Raw genomic sequence first — 21,327 nt, forward strand, 5'->3', positions numbered from 1 at the left:
CCCCGAGCCCTTCCAGGGCAGCGAACTCCAGCCCTTTCCCTTCGAACCCCCAGGCTGGGGAGACGGCCTTCTCTTTCCGTTTGGAAAACTTTTCCAGGGATTTTTCTTAGCTGACTTGTTAGTAACTGAGCTTTTTGCTATGGGAAAGGTGGAGGTAAATTCAGGTGATATTTCTACCGGGCAGGTTTTCTAATCGCCTTTTTTATTAGCCCTTTCCCCAGAAACCGGGGGTGTTTCCAGATTTAGCACCCACCCTCCTCCTCATCCCGGACTCTCGTGGGTCTCGAGCCCCCTTTGCTGGAGAAGCCCCTGCAGAGGGAAAAGATGTGGGGAGCGGTGAGGAGACTGTCAGTGAGAGGGAGCAGAATGTCTGGAGCAGCCCCCAGATGTAGGAGTTTCCGGTCCTATTTGGTCACCGTCCGGTAAAATAAACACATGAATTGAACCCAAGGGGGAGATCCTGGTTGTCAGAATGCTTGGAAGCATTAAACGGGAGGGAGGGAGAAGGGGTGGGCAGGGCAGTTCCTGGAACGAGGTCTACAGTTTAAGGATCAGTAGTTAGTTATTCTGATGATAACTATTTGGATTTATGCGATACTCTTGTATTCGACCCTAGAAATAGAAAAGTGGGGATTTTAAGGGAACTAGTTATTGCCACAACTCGGAAGGGGCTGTGGAAGAGCCCTCAGGGAACTGAACATAGCTGACACAGTGTGGTTTTGGTATGTTTTTTTTTTTTTTGTCCCCCTACGTTTAAACGGATTCAGTTTTAGCAGAATTTGGTGCCATGAGTTTTGAAAGTAAAAAAAAAAAAAAGACGTTGAAAACTTTAATTTCCAAATCTAGATTTCCTGGTTTTCAGAAATGGGATGTTTCCTGTGGCTACAACTTAACCTCCTTCTGGTTGTTCTTTAGTATGGAAGTTGAAATGTTAATGTACCCTGCCCCCAGCTAACAGCCCCCCGGTGTGAGCCTGTTGGGAGTGGTTATTTTTTCGCTTTACATTTCTTCTTTTTTTCCTCTTTTTAGTGGACGTAGGGCCGTATATTGTGTTTGTGTGTGTGGGTCCTACCTGATAGCAGGCTGTAGTTGGCTGGCAGAGGTGCTCCACGTTCCTGACCACTCAGCCCCCAGAGCACTATTACCCTGGGAAAAGCTGGCACTTGCAGAAGTATGGATAACCCAGGATTTGGTCGTGCTGACTTCTGTCAGGCATGGAAGTGAGACTCCTTCTGTGATTCGTACTAAGGGTGTTTTTCTTTTCCTTTTGTCTGCCTTAAATAAAACTCCTGCTGTTTCTCTGCAATGGTAGATACCAGCCATTTAGCATTTTATTTAAGAAAAGCTAGATATTTGAGATTGTGTGGATTTCATACAAATAAGCAAATTACATTAATCTTTTATTAATTAAAATTGCTTATTGACTTGGGCTTCTTATACTTGTATACCCCAGATTGTTACTTCTGTTATCGCTTGTCCTTATTTTTAGAGCTACTCGATGAAAAAAAATCATCATGAGTCTCTGAGAGCATTGTAAGGTTAAAAAAATCTGTCTCATAATTTGATGTAAAATTTTAAGGTATACTGTCGACTTCACATTCCTAACCTTTCAAATACTGTAAAGTTTTGTACTTTTTTCCCACCCTGTCCCAAGCATATATTAATTTCCTAATGTAATTGCTCCATGGGCTACTTTATTCCTGAAGTAATGGTGGGTTTGATATTTTAAAAGTTACATTTTATCGAAACCAGTAAGAGTTTCAGGGCAAATATTATTTTAGATTACTAAGGCAGTATACTTTTTCATTATTCAGTGTTTAATTTCAAAAGTGGGTGTGGATTTTAACTTATAAGCCTAATATAATTAAGTTTTCTTTCCTCTGAAAGATTAAGAAAATGTGTATATCCCATCCCAATTTTTTCTCAGGAAATCGTGTTACTGTTTTAGAGAAATAAAAGTTTAGATGACTAAAAAATTTCTGACAGCACCCAAAATTAAACATGTCATTAAAAAATAACTCATGTTCTCCCATGGGTAAGCAGCTGTCACTATCCAGGTTTGAAACAGTAGTTAATGGATAGTGAGAGGTCATTTCTATCTGAAAACAGCAAAATTCTCAGACCTTCCCTCCTCATACACACCTGGTAACTTGTAAACAATGGACGAATAGGTGAGACTGGGTTGGAGGCAGCAAATTGTCCCCCCAAAACAGATAATCTACTGCATTTACTAAGAAGTTGTATTTTATTTATGCTAATTTAACCCTGTGCTTTGCAAAACAAACAGCAATGGAGTCTTCTTCCACTCCATCAGGTACAAGTTAGTCCCAGAGTTCTGACTGTAATGGCTGATTTTAGACAATGCTGGCTATTTTGAGACACTTGCAGAGATAACTCTTTGACTAAAGCTTAAAGTTAAACCTTAGGCCTTGCTCTTTTCCTTCCTTGCACTTAAGATGCCAGGCTATTTGGTTCTGATTCTTTCAGAATGTGATTTATTTTTTTAAGATACCGTTTTGGTTGGTTAAAGTTTATTTGAAGCATGGTATCCTGCAGTCAGGCACATTTGGACTGGGCTTTGGGTTCTGACCCCAGCTCTTCCTACTGGGTGGTTACTTTATCACTTTCTTTGGTTTCCTTATCTGTAAAATGTAAATAACAGTTTCTGATGTAGGGGTTAGATAAGATAGCCTGTGTGCTTGGCTCTTGGTAGGTGCTCATTAAATATGAATTCCCTAGCCCACCTTACTTTTCTTTTAGCTCCATCTAAATGCCATTTCTCTTATTTGCATGTCTGCATTTTTCTGACTAAAAGTGATATATGCTCATATTCATCCCACTCAGACCTACTTACTACGCTCAGGAGATAACCACTGTTAACATTTTGCTGTATTTTCTCCTTTTTTTGTGTGATTGTGTGTCCATACAATAAACACAATCTTTGTATTTTCCATTTAACAATGCTGTGTAGTTTTGTACTGGTTAAAAGCTTGGGCTCTGGAGTCAAACTCCTCCAATCCTTCTTATGTGACTTAGACAAATTAAGGCTCAGTTTTAAAGAGGGTGGTGATAATACCTTCTTCATAGGGTTGCTGTGATGATTAAATGAGGAATTGCTCATAAAGCCTTTAGAAATGGCACCTCATGCCTGCCCTTTTTATTTTCCTCTAAGGATTTTTAATAGTCTGGATATGAAACTTTTTTGGTGTGAATGAATTCTTGATTCAGTATATGTTAATAGAACTAAGACGTATTTGAGTGCAGACAGAATATTAGAGTTATGTTCATGGAGCAAATATTTAATGCCAGGAAAAAATTAGCAGTATATTCAAAGAAAAATTTCAGCAGCGTGATGTCTAGCCTCTGCTGGTGAAACCTGTGACTTGGCAAATAGAAAAGTTAGCACACCAGTGGGCAAAGCAGGTGGTTTATTTCTAGCTCCTCATTTTAAACTCTGGAATTTACCTGGGGGCGGGGTGTGTCTGTGTGCGCGCGCGCGCGCGGTTGGGGGGCGTTGTTGCTGAAGCTTTTTAAGATGCTGAGTACTCTGGCTTTGGTGGGCTCACCTGGGAAGGGTGGGGTATTTGCCTGAGGCGTGGTAGGAGTTGCTGAAACTTGTGCTGTTTTCATTCATTTAACAGATTAGCTTCCTTGGAGTAACTGTTGGCCTCTCCGTACAGAGACACCTTCTCTACCCTTGAGGTTTTGTTCTAATAGAGAAGGAAAACAAAACTGACTTTTACTACAGTGAATGCTACCGGATAGATTAGCCTGGAGGAAGGAAACCTATTTATTCCAGCCTAGGGGTAAGCCTGACAGTGAGGATTGTACAGGTTTCTGGGCTTTTAGGGTTTCTTCCCTAAATGAATGGGAGGAGTTAGAAAAGCATTCCTGGAGGTAGGACCTGCAAGTATGAATAAATGCCTACGGACAAAAGAGTATTCTGTATTGCAAATGGTAGGAATTTGGGGAATAGGAATAAATAGTGGGTGAGGGAGAGGTCAGTCTGGTCAGGTCTAAGGAGTTTATATGTTAGGCTAAGTAGTTGTTGGATTCCTTTTACATTTATAAGCAGACCTTAAAGGCCTTTGGACAGATAAACCGTTTGCGTTTTAGAGGATTTGAGTTGTACAAAGTGGCATCAAGGAGGGAAAGGCTGGAGTTAGACTAGTGAGACAGCTGCTGAGAAGCGATGGAGAGTTTGAGCTGAGGTGTGGCAGTGGCAGTGGGAGAAGTGAGTGGAGAGGCTGGTCGCAGAGGTGAGGTGAGGTGGGCTGCGCAGGTGGACTGCAGGTAGGTTTGGGACTCATCCTCGTACGGAACACAGTTGAAGTTGTACAAGTTGGAAGTTTTGACTGAGTCAGTGGTTGTAAGTCTTTTTTGAGAATCTGATGAACTTTATGGACCGTTCTCCAGAGAAATGCATTTATGTACATTCACAATTTCTGTACATTTGGTTTAAAACCTGGGATAGTGACCTGTAGTCTAGGGGTGGATACAGAAACTAAGATGAAAGTCTGTAGAAATGTTTTTGACCCGCACTTTTTGTGTGTTTGTGTGTGGTTTTATCACTGCCATTTCATAGATGAGGAATCAGGTTTGTAAAGTAACTTGCTCAAGGTCACACATCTTGTATTTTAACAGTTTAAAGGAACTGCTGACTTAAAAAAAAAAAATTAGGAGATTTTGTGGGAAAATCTGGATTTTTATCTTCCCTTGAAAAATTGGAAGATATGGAAACCCTGGGTCTGCTTCCTCTTATCCCGACAATAACTTGCTGGAACCCGGTTTGAGTCAGCCTCCTTTAGGTGAGCAGTTTGCCAAAGTCTGCCCCCCTGCCCACCCATAAGGCCCTGTAGGCATTTTGTCTTACATGCCTATAAAATAAGATTAGAGAATCTTGGGGGTAACACTGGCGTTTAAATGTGGGGGGGCGGTTAAGAGAAAGGACACCACTGATGGGAAAGCCAGAAGTAAGAGATTTTCAAGGAGAAAGTGATCAACAGTGTCACATGCTAGAGAAGGGTCAAGTAAGATAAGGATGGAAATGTGTATGTGGAATTCAGCCACAAAAAGGCCATTAGTTTCAGGTTCTTACAGGAAAGAATTTTGAGGACTATGGCTACAACTTAACTTTGTTTCTTCTTCTTGTCCTGCACTATAGGGTTTCTGTAGCAATTGAGGGTGACTGTGGCATGGATGAGAACTCAGCCTTTGTTGTAAAGAATCATTAACTGGAGCTAAGAAACACTATAACCAAATTAGACACTGCTCATTCTGCTAGCATTTTCCATAACAAGAACATCAGTATTTAAATACTCTGTAGATTGTAGAAAATATTTTTAATATTAGATTTTTTAATATGGATATAGGAAACAATTCTTAATGGATTTTGTTACCCTAGTCCCAAGAAGGTGGGAGGGCCTGACTTAATGGAGAATGACACTCTTACCATTCAGAAAACCATCAGCAGCCGGAGAGTGCATTTTAGCCCTGCAGATTCTAGATTAAAGTGATAATACCAATAAACTACTACTTGCTGCTTCTAATAGTAGTTAAGATTAAGTGATTACTATGTGCTGGGTACAGTGCTTAGCATGGTTCATGAAATACCTAATTTAATTCTTCTAAAAGGTCTCAGTGAGGTTCCTACTATTGAAGTCCTCTCTTTACATATGAGAAAACTGAAACCCAAATAACTTGCGTAAGATCGTAACACCTAGAAGTTAGCAGGACCAGATTTGGGCACCATCTTCGATACCCGCTAGAGCCAATGATGCTCCCAACTGCTGCATAAACCAAGCATCCTTACTTTTTTAAACAAATCAGGTAAGGAACTCAGCTAGTGTAAGGCCATTTCAACTTAAATTCATAATGAAAACTTACTTGTACAATGCTGTTTGAGCACAGTATTTGGCACAAAATAGATTCAGTAAGCAATTACTAGATTTGTTTTTAAATATTCTAGTTTGAACTTTATGCTGATTATTGATAGTTTTTGGGTAATAGACAGTTTTTCTCACTGATCTTTCTCTTTGAATCATAATCAATATATTTCATCTGTTTAGCATCTTACTACATTTTTGTGATCAGTGAAGGTGAGTTAAAATCCATTTCAGAAAAAGCTTACGGTGGTGGTGGGTGCTTTCTTAGGCTTTAAAGTATATGACTAGGATAAGTAAATATTCTTTTCATTTGTATTAAATATGCTAGCTATAAATATATATTAAATAAGTGTATATAAATTCATGTTGGATTAAAAAAATTGTAAGGTACGTTGTAGGTGTAGGTTCTTAAAAAGGGGTAGAATATAAAATTACAGAAGGCAATTAGGGGAAAATGCCATGGCAGTGAAATGAACATGCTTCTGAAACATGAGACTCAAAAGAACAGTAATGACATACAGTGATTCCACATGGAGGTGATAAAGCGGCAGTCCCAAGGAGAATAATGTTCATATTTTTGTCAAATTGGTTTATGGTTGCCTTTGGAAGACTGAATGGCCCATAGGTTGCTTTTGTTTAAAGCTTATCTTCCTTTTCTACCTGCTAATGTCTTATTCCTCTATATTTTCAAGAAAAAAGAAATTATAGAAAGGAGTTGTTTTACTTTCCAGTAAAGCTCAGCATAATATAAAGGATAATTTTTTTTTTTAAGATTTTACACATGACCATATTTCCCACTCTTGAATTCCAAAATAAGGGTATGTTTGCTGTGGAAATAATCATTCTATGAGATTATTCTCAGTAACAGTTATTTTTGCTTTTTGGTATAATTCTGCTACTGCTATAAAGTACTTAATTATCTGTGTTCTCTTCTTTAAGGGTGTATAGATTTGTCCTTAAAGTTTATATTCTAAGCAAGTTATTTCCACAGCTAAAGGTAATACCTGCTATAGCTGTTAATATATTGAGTCTGGTTAGGATTTTTTCTTTTTTTTACGTGATACTCATAATGTTTTCAAGGTAGAGCATAGGTATGGCTTTACTTCATGGATTAGACAATGGTGTACTAATTAAATATGAAGGTCTCTAAGTCATTTGATTAAGATCAGGTGTACTTTACGTAGGTTTCTTCTCTTCTTTGTATCTTGCAATGAATGTCAAAGAATGAAGGCTATATGAACTTCCCCTTTGGTGTAAAGAATTTCAGTTGTGGGTTTTTTTTTTCCCCCTGAGATCTCCCTTAGTGCTTTTGTTTTGATTTCTTCCTAATTAAAAAGGAAAACCCTACTAATATAGAAAAGACCAGGTGAATTGTTTCCAGTTTATAGACAAAGTGATTTTTATATTAAATAACACTCACTTAGGAGGAAGTTAGTTTTCAAAGCAGAGGGCCATTTTCTCCTAATATTCTTTACCTTTATGGTATATAAAGTGAGTCTGAGTACATCAGGGAGTTGAAAATATAAAGAGTAAGTTGAGTTTTCAAAAGAGGGATTTGAAAAATGGAGAACAATTGATTTTTCAAAAAGATGCACAGAATGATGAAAAGTTGGCTTGTAGGACTTTAAAATATTAAAAATAAAAATGGGAAGAAAAAATTAATCACCAGTAGATGTGAAAAAGTTAAGCTTTGGCATCTGTGGCAGATGCTGAAAGAGAGATAGATTAATGTATCTTAGAATTAAAAGGAAGTTGAATAGGTAAATTTTAATGCACTCAACATTTTTTAAAAACATTATTTGTTAAATTGCTAAGAGACATTGGCCCCCAAATTATGACATCTGTTTGATGAAATGTTTGATGTAGTACCATGAGGTGTACTGGAATATTCAAAAAATTTAAAGCTTCTTAATTCTAACTTTCTTTTGGTGTATGACTGTGACTATTAGAAATTATTTTATAAACTATTTGAAGTACCAACTCAGTGATTTTTAAAAATTTAATGATCAGTAGGTGAATCTAGTAGCCTTTGTTTTGGTAGGCAACCTGCAGTTAAGACTTACTGTCACAGAAGCTATTTACGAGGGCAGCATGTACATACTGAACACCCACCTATTACCTTCTGGGCACTGAGCTAGGCCCTGGGATATAATGATGAACAGAAAACTGCTCCTCTCTCTGGGAGCTTATTTTCTAGGAGTGAAGACAACAGAGAATAGGCAATTAAAATAGCAAGTAATGAGTGACAAACAGGGAAATACATGGAGCACCTCAGCAACATGTAACTAAGTCAGTTTTTGGGGATTTTCTTGTGGGATGACTAAACTGTTCTGAACTATAAGACTAGGGCTGGGTAGAGGAGAGGGCGCAAAGTCCGTTGCTCTGGACACGAGGCTGCCTGTTCTTACAGGTTTATAAGGCGAGAGGGACCTGGGGTGCTCAGAGCTGTGGGTGAGGCCCTCCAGTTATGAATGCATCTCATCTCAGAGATTATAGTCTTCTAAGGGCAAAAGTTATGTCTCTCACTGTTATATCCTCCACAGCTTCTGGGAAAACAATGGACTTTTCATAAGTGTATAACAAATGAACACTTGCCATTAAAGCCAGGAGTCACATGAATTTGATGGTGAAAATAAATCATTAAGTAACTTTAATAGCATGTTGAGTTTTTAAAATAAAAAACATTATTACACAAGTAATGTTGGTTATGAAAAATAGACAATTTTTTTGGCCTATTTTACTCTACAGAATTTTAAAAGATATTTCTGGTTAATGATGGCAGAGTACTGACATCTCTGTTCTCTCTAAACCAACTAAACATAAGGAGAATAAGAAACAAAAGCAATTCAGTCTTTGATCACTAACAAAACCTTAAAATGAGAATATATGAATTAATGTTATTAGGCATAGTAAAAATTGAACCAGGGCAGGAGAGGATGATTTCCTCTGTAGAACTCAGGCTAAGTGAGGGGAGCTGCTTTCTCCCAAGTAGTGATAACACCATCAGAACAGAACCAGTAACCCCATACTTGGAATGGTGAAGTTGGTATGTGCATTAGGCTTCCTGAGTGGCAAGAGAGGTGGCATTGAATTCCAGACTGTACAGTCCTATTTTTGCCAGAAGTTTAGAGTGGAGGAGAAATTGGCAGCAAGCAGCCTTACAGCTGCTGATATTAACATGGAAGAGAAATAAAGCCTAAATTATATCCCTTAAAAATCTGCCATGTGGGCCACCGTGAACTGGGGAGACTAGTCCAGCTTTGGGTCAAGCCTCAAGGGAAGAGTGTTGGTGATTGAGAAACAGCAGAGCATGTGAAAATTAGGAACAAATGTTCCCATTGGTGGAGTTGGGGGTGAGACATGGCTCCTCTGAAACAGGAGTTTAAAGATGAGATACAAAAGCTCAAGAAATAAGTGATAAGACACCAGAAAGAGGTTAAGAGTAAGCGGATGGAACCAGGTAACAAAAAAGAAGAAAAACAAAGTCTATTAAAAAAAATAGAAATGAAGGTAACTTTTCAAAACAGCAAATATACACTGTAGCTGGGGTTAAGATAGTAAGCTTGAGAAATTTGAGCTATCCAAAATAGAAAAAGTAAAAAGAAAGCCTAGAGAGAGAGTGACAGGTACAGAATACAGTAAATCTAGCATACCAATAATTGATACCCCTGAAGAAGACAAGAGAATAAGTGAAGCGGAAAAAATTTCCAAGACATTAAGGAAGAATTTCCCACAATAGAACAAAACGTGAATTCTATCTTTAAATATAGACTTTTATTATGAGGTCATAATTGGGGGGAAAATCAAGCCTCCTATAAAATGAAGATGCTAGTCTCAGACTTGCCATTCGTGGAAAATACAAAGTGAGTAGACAAAACAAATATGACCCAAGGATTTTATATCCATGCAAGCTATAGTTTAAGTATAATATCAGTTGACATATATTTTCAAACAGAAGAACCATCACTTAGTTTGTGGAAGTCAGCTCTTAGGGTCTGGGATAGAGAAGAGAGATGAGATTATAAATAACTGTTGAATTAAGAGGTGAATTGAAAACTAAGGTTGAAGGACTAGTGCTTAGCAGTGAATAAATTTAAATATAGAACTAATACTAAAATAGAACTAATACTAAAATGTTATAAAAGTATCACAGTGTAGAAATAATAACATAAGTTAAAAATAGGGGATGGGTAGGTAGTTACATAAAATGAAAATTTTTCTTATTCATAACATGAGATAATCAGGATAATGTTAAGTATACTTATTTTCTTACTGCATTCAAAAAAAGCATTCAAAAAGATAAAATTAGTAAGAAATATTTGTCATGTAAGTAAATATGAAATTGTGCATTGACCTCATTAAAATCATACTCAGATTGGAGCAAAAAAGTTGAACCTATTAAGAGATGTACCTAAAATGGGTACTCAATTTTAGTAACTTATTTAGTAAATATTTTAGGACTTTAAGCCATACAATCTCTGTTGCAACTACTCAGCTCTATTATTATAGCATGAAAGCAGCCATAGATAAGATGTAAATGAATGAATAGGACAGTGTTCCAATAAAACTTTATTTATAAAAATATATAGTGGGCCAGATTTGTCCTGTAAGCCAGAGTTTACTGACCCATGACCTTAAACAGTACCTCAGAAAGCTTAAAAATGTAAAGATGGGCAAAGACTTTACCAACAAATTGAAACAAAAATATGACAGTCCAGATATTTGTGTCAGGCAAGGTTGAATTCAAGACAAAGCATCAACAGAGTTGCATTTCATAGTAAGAGTGACAGTCTAGTGGTCATGATCTCATATATCAAACAATCCAACCTTAAAATTTATAAAACAAAAACAAGGAGAAGCAAATCAGATTATAGTAGGCGATTTTGGTTCATCTGTTCTAACTGTTGGTAGAGCACGAAGACAAAATAAGTAATAACATAGTGGACCTTTAATAGCATGATACATGGTATAAGCAAACAATATACCCTCGTAACAGTGAATACTCTTTTTCAAGCATACCTATTAGGCCCCAAATAAAATATTAGTTGAATCCAAAAAGCAGAGATATATGCGGATTGTGCTGTTTATTCTTAACTAGAACTAAAACAAAGGAAAGCATAGTGCTGCTGTCTGAAAAAAATAACTGTTGGGTCAAAGGAGAAATTAGAAAGTACTGATAATAAAAATTCTGTGAGTTAGTACCTGTGAAATATTGCTAAAGCAGTACATTCTCAGAGGAAAATTAATAGATGTAAATAAGTTAGCAAGCAAGAAAAGAATGAAAATCAGAGAATTCAGTCCAAGAAGTTACAAAAATAATAAAGTGAATAGAAAAAAGCAGAAGGTATTAGCAAAGATACAAGCAGCAACTGATGAATCTGAAAACATACATGGAGGTACCAAAAGAGGTTTTTTTGTTTGTTTTTAGAGGGTGTTGGTAAATAGATTAAACAGATTAAACCCCTATTGAACCTAATCACGAATAAAGGGAGAAAGCATATATCACATGTATATATGAATACACACAGAATATGAGAATGAATCAGGTATCTAGGAAACTAAATGTAAGTGGTCACATTGCTGAATTGTATACAGATGCATTTGAAAACCTGACCTACTTCACAAACACTCCTCAGCCCAGGCAGCCTTCTATTTTTTTGAAATACTATATTGAGAAAACTGTAGACCATCATCAAAATACAAAAATCCTGCATACTAGGAAGTGTAATTTAGCAACACATTAAAAGGGCACTACATGATGACCAAGTTGCTTTCATCCCAGGAACATAAGAAGAGTTCAGTAACAGGAAATAATGAACACCATATTTTAAAAAGTACAGAAGTGGAAAGTGAACATCTCCTTAGAAACTGAAAAAGAATTTAGTAAAATTAACCTTCAGTTCTGAGTTCTTTTAAAAAAAGAAACAACTCTTAATAGGAATTACTCCATTCTTTCTTAACAGGAAATACGTCTTATAAGAAAAGCATTATTCCTACTATTGACTTGAAGCAATTCTCAAATTTAATAAGTTAGGAGGAACAATGGTTGCCATTATTAACATTGAGCAGTTCTAACCAATTCGAATAGGAAAAAAAAGATGTATAAAAATTAGGGGGAAATGAGGGAAATCATCAACCTTGAAAGATAGGATTGCATATCTAGAATATGTTAGAGTAAAAAGTGAAAGTTGGCCTTATAATCCTCCATCCTTGTCCTCAGACTTTTTTGTATAATTCATAAGATATTTTCATACATACAGGTGTATAGGTTGATTTTTTTCAAAATAGCAATCAAATTGATTCTGTGAATTGCTATTTGTGTTTACATGCAGTGTACTTTTTTCCTGAAGTTCATATAGGTTTGCTTGAATTGATTCATGAAAAATTCTTGTTTGTCAGGTGAATTGTGGAGTCCAAAGAGAGTGTAAAAATGAAACAGCATAGGTTTGCTTTGAAATATTTCCTGTCCTGAACATCCAGACCTTCAGGGCAGCTAAATTAAAATGTTTAGTCCAACTTTTCTTCCTTGCATCCTAATAAAATGAAAAGGGAAAGCCCTTACTTTTGTTTAATGTTAATGTGTGATTAGGTTTACTCAGTAATGAGTGATTTTTGTTAACCAAGCTAATACTATTTTAAGTGTGTTTTTTCCTCCTACTAGAGTAAGTGAAATGCTTTTCAAGGGTAATATAACTTCCCTGCCTTTACTTAGCATTGGTAGGTAAAATGTAATCACAGTAAGAATCAACATTTATGAGTAACTTCCACTGGTTTAGTGCTTAACATGATCTAGACATGGTACTTAGTGTGTTACAGGCTTTGTAGCATGTGATTCTTAGAGCTATCTGATCATAACAGCTATTATTATTATCCCTATTTTACAGATAAGAAAACTGAGGTTAGATGATTTGTTCAAGGTATAAGTGGCAGTTTTCAGACTTGAGAAAACATGTCTTCTGACTCCTCAAGCATTTATGTACCTTATCATTCACTGGTGTAAGGAATTTCATACTCAGTTTTGTAAAGGAGAGAGTATTTCTGGAATTTTTCTGTAGCTGGTATCTGACCTGTTCCACCAGCCATTTGGATTGCCCTTTGGAGTGTGGAGAAAGTAGGTTGGACCACATCAGTCCTCTATGACCCTGACTTTACAAATTAGTTGATTCATTTTCATTGTAGACTGTGTTGTGTTATAATGTATAAATGCTACTGCTGGACCTTTTGTGTATAGAGGTAGGAAGTATAGTTTTATTTCTCCCTTCCATTTTCTTATTAAACCTTCAAAGACTCAGAAGCCGTGATTACTGTCCTGATTGAATAATTTGGAGCATCATGTGGTGCAGAACATTGAACTGAGTGGTGGAAGTGTATGTGGTGGGTTCCTAGTCTTTGGGCTCAAGAAGTTAATAGTTTGGATGGGTTAAGTGTGGGGGAATATTAGAGAGGAAAAACGAGTTTTTTAAAAAACAGGAATGTGCTCTCTTTTTTATATTTTGTAGACACATTTATTACAAATAGCCAAATATATTGCCAACATGTCAAAAAATGTGGAATTTCTGAGGGAAGTTTTAGGTGTATAGAGTGCATTCTGTTGGCACTGTAAAGAGATTTAGGTTCTGAAAACAGGTGTAGCATGCCACCAGTAATGAAATAAAAAGACCTGCCACTTTGTGACATTGGTTTGGTGGGAAGAGCCTTGCTGCTCTGAGGTATTTATAAAACTTAACCAGAGTAAAAGTTCTTTAGTTCATTTTGGGAGGGGTAAGGTAACAATATTTCATAATGCCTCTTATTATTTGAATTCAATATTAGGATGTTGGATTGCAATGAAGAATCCATCCCCTTTGAAAGGGTGCTATAATTAGTATTTTACCTCCCAGGTGAGCAAGTTTTATTTATTTCTGTTTGTTAACTAGGCCTTTTGATATTTTTGTAGACAATCTGCTTCATCTTGATTCTGCAGCATTCCAAACTGTGGTATCCTTGGGGTTCTCTAAACATTGCTATGGTGCAGAAGATTTAAAATCAGGTATGGCTGTGGGGCCAGAAGTCCCTCAGTGAAATTCTCAACTTAAATCTGACTTATACTCTCTGATTTATCATTTGGGTTTCTGTTTTGTTTTTTGTTTTTTTTTTGTGGTGGTCTTTTAGCTGATGTTCACAAGGAATAGAGTCACGTGATGTATGAAGGGAAACATATACACTTCTCTGAGGTTGACAATAAGCCCTTGTGCTCATATAGCCCCAAACTGTGCAAGCAGCGGCGACTCAACGGCTACGCTTTCTGTATCAGACACGTTCTGGAGGACAAGACTGCTCCCTTCAAGCAATGTGAATATGTGGCCAAGTATAACAGCCAGCGCTGCACCAACCCCATCCCCAAATCGGAGGATCGTAGGTAAGAATAAAGGGAATCGGTTTTTGATTTAATTAGCAGGCTTGGGGTTTTCTGTTTTTTTTTCTGATAAGATGAATTTAAATGTTGAGTTTTTTCAGGATAATCTAAGTAAACGTTGGAATGCTTCTAAAGATGAGAGATGGCAATTTTAAAAAAAATGTAGTAAATTTGGGGAATTTTTTATTTACATGATTTATTAATCATGTAAATTTGGAGAATTTTATTTTTTATTTTTAGTTTAAATGTTTTCTTCTTTTTTTATTGATTTGCAGACTTTGTAGGATTACTTAAAAAAATCATTGCCCTCAGATTTGTTGCTTGAAGTCTTGGTACTAATGTGTTTGGTTTGCAGCCTTGTAAAATAGTTGCTGTATTCTCTACTTAGTTCTGTCACTTGCCTGAACAAGAGAAATTATAGGAACTGCTTAGGTGTTGTAATCAGTGATACTTTGGAATTTTTAAATCTGTGCTTGAAAGGTACCAATGGGTATGAACATACTGAAAGAGAATATTCAAAAGAATGATTATTTGAATTATTCAGAAAATTTATTTCTTATTGGACTTCAAAGTAATGTTTGGCATTGTTTTATAATCGTGCCTCTTTTGGTTAAAAAGAGTTCCATGATAACTTAAGGAATTATATTTTCATAGTAGGGGTAGACTTTATTGTTAGAATTATGAATTTGTGCTTTGCTGAATGTTTTTTTTAATGTGGAGGTGTTTTTAAAGAAGGAGTGTTATGCTAGTTATTCATCTTCCATATTTTTAGGAAAATTCACACTATATTTCACATATAATCATTTTCATGTTTCTTTTTCTTCAATTTTCCAGAAACCATGTTGGTCATTGTAGGATATTGCAGAGAGATGCATGCTTATTTTTCAAAAAGTTTATCCTTAGTTGAAAATTTGAACTTTTTACTTCTGTCTTTAAAATATATATATATACACCATCGTGTTTCCTCTGCGTAAGTAAAATGTCATGGGTATGAATTGACTGAAAAGGGAATCATGTATTTTATATGTCCTGGTGAGCAATTTTTACACTTTTAAGGTGAAATTAATAATTTGTGTTGGTACAGATCCCACCAACATGAGTGTAGTATAATCTGGTATAATTGGGAATACCCCCTTAGAATTTCAAATGAGCATGTAATGCTTCAAATTACAATACCTGAAAGTTAGAAACAGCTGCTTAGTAAGGCAAGGAATAAAACATTAATATCAGATGAGAAAGGGACTGCTGTATTAGGCTAAACATATCTGTCCAATTGGTTTTAGCTGATTGAATGTGATAATTCCATACCCTTGCCTTTGTTTAATGTGAAGAATAGATAAACTTGGGTTAATTTTTTTATCAAGCTCCATTATAAACACACCTCCATAATTTTGTCTTAAATTCAGTTTATTACAGTTGCAGTTGTCAACCTTAGATTTTTTTTCCATTTCACTGAAGCAAATATTAAAAGCTAACAGCAAGAAGTGAGAGTCACTCTGAATTGGTCCAAAATATTAATTATCTGAAGCATATGTCTTCACCTTTATATTTGAAGTAATTTCTTCTTTTTAGAACAAGAGAAGAATGGAAAGGACTTTGGTAGTGCTATGTCAAGAGAAGCTATACTTAATAAATACTGAGTTGTATTTTTTTTTCAAAATTGGTCCAAGACCATATGAATGCAAATGGGATTGATATTTTTTTTTTTTGAGAGGGCATCTCTCATATTTATTGGGATTGATATTTTTATTATTTGTAAGAGTGTTTGAAAATAGATTAAAGCAGACATTCGCAGGAGGTAATGTTCCTATTTTACCTCAAGAAATCCATGTTGAATTCATGAAATAATATGTCTAAACCGGTGTGTAAATATTGATAGTTAAAACTATACTAATGACATAAGGTAGAAAAGGTTAATATTCTTTTGAAAATAAACTTTCATTATGGTTGATGCAGTTACTCTTTGGACACTAGGGATCTGAGATGGTTTTATGTATTATTTTAGAAAACAAATTCCCAAGGGCTTCTAATTGACAAAATTATCTGGTTGGTGGTCAGCTAGAGAAAGCTGCATAATACCTGGTGTCTAACTTACCTGGTGTGTATCATCATGAATGATAATTTATGGGATTCCACCTTTTTAAAATAGAATAGTATTATGTTCAGTAGAAGTATTGGTATAATTAAAAAGTAAAGTCCATTTTCTAGTACACTTTACAGTGGGAAGCTAACTCATTACTGTACTTGATTTCTCAGAGATACTAAGTTTGTTATTTTGTATGATATTTTAAATATGCTATAATGTGGTATATATTTTTAGTAGTATGTATTTGCCAAGAAATTTGTTTCCTGAGTGTTTATTTTTTTTCCGAACAGCTTAAGATATGATTCACATCACATAGAGTTCCCCCATTGGAAGTGTACAATTCAGTACTTTTTAGTATGTTCACAGGGTTGTGCACCTGTCACCACAGCCTAATTTTATGTTTTCATCTCTCCAAAATGAACCCATTAGCAGTCCCCTGTAAATTTAGACTAGAAATTTATATTTGCATATTTATTTTAAATGTTCATAACTAAGCTCTTCTAATTCCGGTTATGAAGAATTTTCCCTTTTAGAAGAGGCGCAGGGTTTTTTGAGTTCAGACTATATGTTGTGCCAACAGAGTCAAGAATGAGGTTCTACGAGGACTGTACATGCGGATCAGCCTCTGCTCCGTTCCATAATGCAGCTCACAGTAGCCTCATTTACCAGTTCAGGCTGCCCATACGTAAATGAGCAGGAAAGTTTGATTTCTAAACTAAAAAAAAAAACCAACTCATTTCTTTCCACTAAAAAAGCTAATCATTTGTTAACTTGACAATGACTTGAAAACAACCACAAAACACATTTATTCTTTATTGGGAAGCTTCCTCAGTATAGTTACCTTGAAACCCCTTTCCTTGTCCATAGCTGAATCTATTCTGTTCAGGGGATGTAGCCCAAATCTGCTAGGTACACATACACAGACACACCCTAAAGCTCTCTATTGTCTGAGAAACTATTAAGGAGTGCCTCTAATTTATTTCTAAGACTGAGCAGCAAAATAATGTCTTCTGATTATTTGGTGAATTTGTATTTTTAACAGTTATGAAAAAAATTTTTTTAATGAAGCCCAGTGAGTTTGAGGATTGACATTATTTTACTTTATTGCCTTTTTTCCCAAACTGTATTCAGTGGAGATAATGCAAGTGTGCTGCAATAAAAACAGATGCCACTTTCAAATAAGTTTGGGAAACACTGCCAGATGTGTACATCTCTACCTTAGAGTATAATGCCTATTATCATACAAAATGCTTTGAGAAGATGTTCAGGAGAAATGAATAACAAAATCATTGTCTAATTCTGTTTAAGCCAGCATCTTCCAGATTTAGTTAAGCATGAAATACTGCTTTTACTACATTCTTTTAGCATTTTATGGAACTGTGTGAGGAATACCAGTTTGGAAAAATAGTACTTTTCTACTGATTAAAAGCCTCTACAGGTTCTCAGTGTAGTTTATTGGAATAATATACATTCTATTTTCTCATTATATAGAAGGATTCTATCCTTTCATAGTATTTTTAAAATAGCATTCACATCACCAAAGTAACCTGCTTGTGGTTGAAGACTAATAGGAGTCTTCATGAGCTTTGATTTTTAGGGTTCAAGTATCAGCCATCACTTTCTAGCTGGGTGGTTTTGGGCAAGTTAATTTAACTTCTATAAAGTTTAGTTTCTTCATCTGTATAAAGGGCATCATTTTAGTACCTACTGCATGGAGAAACTAGAGGTGACAATCCATGTACTTATATCTGGCTCTTAAGGAACTCATTTCATCTATAATCCCACTAGCCAGTTTTATTATTTATTATTTTACTTTCTCCGTCCCTCTATATTGTATGTGTGTGTGTGTGGAACACACAGTAGATACTTGACATTCTTAAGGATTATGTTGTAAGGTCTTCGTGAATCTCTACTTGAATTGCATTGGAACATAAATTTTTTTCTCCATAGGAGAATGTTAAGTGATCCTTTAGGCTCTAGGATCCTTTAGGATGAGTTACTTTGTATACTATGAATGGAGAACAAAGCATGTGAGAAGCAATACCTGGGCCATTCTCCAGGGCCACTCACTGTCTGAATGACTTGCTTCTGTCTGGCAGCCTCTGCACATGTACAGTTCACATACTTGCTTCAGTAAAATTCAGAGATTCTGAGGATTACTTGAGAGTAGTGGAAGTTGTATATATTAAATCCATGAATGCCAAGAGTTACCTATAGTTATGCATTTTTAACATATGAGGACTCACATTTTATAATACGTGGTTTTATATTGTTTTTAAATATGTATCATGAACATTTTCCCATATATATGTGTATTTTTAAAGGTACTGCAACAGCCACTTGCAGGTACTTGGCTTTATCCCGAAAAAAGAGAGGAAGAAAAAGAATGATCCTATAGATGAAGTAAAGGTCAGGCACCAGATGGATACCATGGCCTTCAGCCTAGCGGTGCCCACGTTGGCCCTGAAGATGCCGAATGGACTGGATGGAATGTCTCTCTCTCCACCTGGGGCAAGGGTCCCTCTCCACTACCTGGAAACTGAGTTGGAAGACCCGTTTGCTTTCAACGAGGAGGAGGATGACCTGAAGAAAGGGGCAACTGTGAGAAAGAAGCTGCAGAGCAAGTTGGCCCAGAATCGGCAGCGCCAGAGAGAGACCGAGATTTTAAAAGTTCGACAAGAGCACTTTAGTCCCCCTCCTGCCCCTTCACAGCAGCAGCCTCTGCAGCAGCACTCCCACCTGTCACCTTCGCCCACTTCTTTAAAACCTCCAGCGCCAGCGCAGGGTGTAGTCTGCAAGTCACCTCAACCTCAGAACACCAGCCTACCAATGCAGGGAGTGGCCCCCACCACACACACTATAGCACAAGCAAGGCAGTTGTCTCACAAGAGGCCTCTGCCCTTCCTGCCATCCAGTAGGGCTCCCATCGCGGACCCACCCAGGACGGACCGGGTCCTTATGAGAGCCACAGCCTTCTCTCCACACTTCTCTTGTATAAGTCGACTGCAGAGACTGGTGAAACTGTGCACCCAGAAACATCAGTTGGACACTGATCTGTTTCCCCATTTAGGTGAGTTATCATCTCTTTTACCACATCATTTGTGTGCAGTTTAACAAAATGTGCCTTTTGCATGGGGCTTTATTTTCATAACTACCCACCGGTGTTCTATGGGTAGAAGAACCCCGGGAAAGAATGGCCCAATTCAAGATTCTGTACTTAGATCACCTTAAAGTAAATATGCTACTGGAGAGGAGAATAATTGGTGGACAAGATACAGAAATAGGGGTTGGGAATTAGAATTTCAGTTGTAGCTTCTCATGGTAGTAGCAGCATGAAAAGGCAGTTTGTTTGATTGTGTGCCTCTGTGAGATCAGGGCCTGTGTGTCTAATGAAATCTTCTCCATGACTTATCAGAGGACTTTGGAATAATGATAGCATTGTTAATATCTGCCTATAGATTTTTTTTAAAAACTTTTTTTAATTCTCAAAGAATACCTGTTCATGATTTAAAAGTGAAAAAATAAAGATAAAACTTTAATGTAGTCAAATGTCATTCTTTGTTGCTTTTGAGTTTTCTGTCTCACTCAAGAAAATCTCTCTGATCTCAAGTTTATACAGATAGTCTATGTTTTCTATTAATACTTTGATTGTTTTGTCTGTGATAATCTAAACTCTCAATTCATGTAGAATATTCATGAATGTGCTGTAAACTGGCATTCTAACTAACTTTAGGAAAAAATGATTTGTATGGCATTTAGCAATAGGAAAAAGAGAACAGGATGGGAATAGAGGAAGAAGAAATACCAATAAATAAATAAAAACTTCAGTCGCTACAGCAGTGGGGTGGGAAATGCACATTAAAATGGCAATGAATAACCATAAGATTGGCAAAAATTGTATCTACTGTTGATGAGGATATGGGATCGTATGCATTGTTGGTGAGTAATGTGACAGTATGTACAAAATAAAAGTATATGGTCAGCAAACTGACTTGGGACTCTGTCCAATGAATTAAAAATGGATCAGATTGTAAGGATATGTGTTCAAGGGTGTTAATTGCCGCACTGCTTACAATATTAAAAATCTGCAAATAACTTTTATAACCAATAGTAAATTATGGTGTACATGTATTTTTTACAAAGTATTATACAACTACTTTATAAAAAGAATATATGAAATCTGTATCTTTTACTTGTGTGCCGATGATGTATTCACAAGTAGAAAAAAATCAAGAGGTATTATCCTGTTTTTGTAAAAATAAATAAACAAGAACCATCAGTATGTATGTTGAATCAAGTAAAAGGATAGATTCTTGCCTATTTGGTATGCACATAGGTAAAATGTGAATGGATATACAGTATCAGGCTATTGACACTGACTACCAAAAGGGAATGGAGTTGGACTGGATGTATTTTTAGGGAGATGGGGGTTTGAATTCTTGTATTGTTTTGTATTTTACTAAACTATGTATGACTTTTGGTAATTTAAAAAAACTAATAAGACTTAAAGAAAAAATATTGATAAACAAAAATGTAAGTTCTAGCACAATCCTTATAAATACCCATTTGTTAATACTTTTAATTTATTCTTTTAGATATATGTTTACATTGGTATATATATATATATATATATATATATATGTTCTTTTAGATACGTAAAATTGGGTTCCTGCTACGCATAAAGTTTTGTGACCTGTTTTAAAATTTTTTTCATGTATTATCAAGTTGGTAATTTTTCATACACAATGTAATTTGTCCCAGCTGAGTTCTTTAACTTATTTCTAGTTTCTATCATTATTAAAGTGTTATAGCTGTATAGCCTCACAATAAAATAATTCTGTCCATCGTTAATTTTCCTTCAAATAGATTCCTAGAAGCAGAATTGACGATCTTTCTCTTTTTTAAAAAAGGTTTTTGATATGAGTTGCCAAATTTTCCTTCAGAATTATTTAGTCAGTTTA

The 21,327-nt window shown here is 36.0% G+C and overlaps 1 protein-coding gene across 11 annotated transcripts in view; it reads left to right on the top strand.

Moving 5' to 3' along the window:
• Window positions 1–21,327, top strand: part of INO80D (INO80 complex subunit D) — a 78,493-nt gene that overhangs the window by 1,001 nt on the left and 56,165 nt on the right. For 5 of the 11 annotated variants that reach the window (XM_073218289.1, XM_073218297.1, XM_073218290.1 and 2 more), the window contains exons 2-4: window positions 13,822–13,914; window positions 14,037–14,283; window positions 18,691–19,436. In XM_073218289.1, the coding sequence (XP_073074390.1) occupies window positions 14,066–14,283; window positions 18,691–19,436 (964 nt within the window). In that variant the 5' untranslated portion in view covers window positions 13,822–13,914; window positions 14,037–14,065. Of the gene's footprint in view, window positions 1–4; window positions 5,830–13,821; window positions 13,915–14,036; window positions 14,284–18,690; window positions 19,437–21,327 lie in introns of those variants that run through there. The other 6 variants (XM_073218295.1, XM_073218296.1, XM_073218294.1 and 3 more) reach the window with 3 other exon arrangements.

Source organism: Manis javanica, chromosome 12 (assembly GCF_040802235.1).
Source record: "Manis javanica isolate MJ-LG chromosome 12, MJ_LKY, whole genome shotgun sequence".
Taxonomy (NCBI): domain Eukaryota; kingdom Metazoa; phylum Chordata; class Mammalia; order Pholidota; family Manidae; genus Manis; species Manis javanica.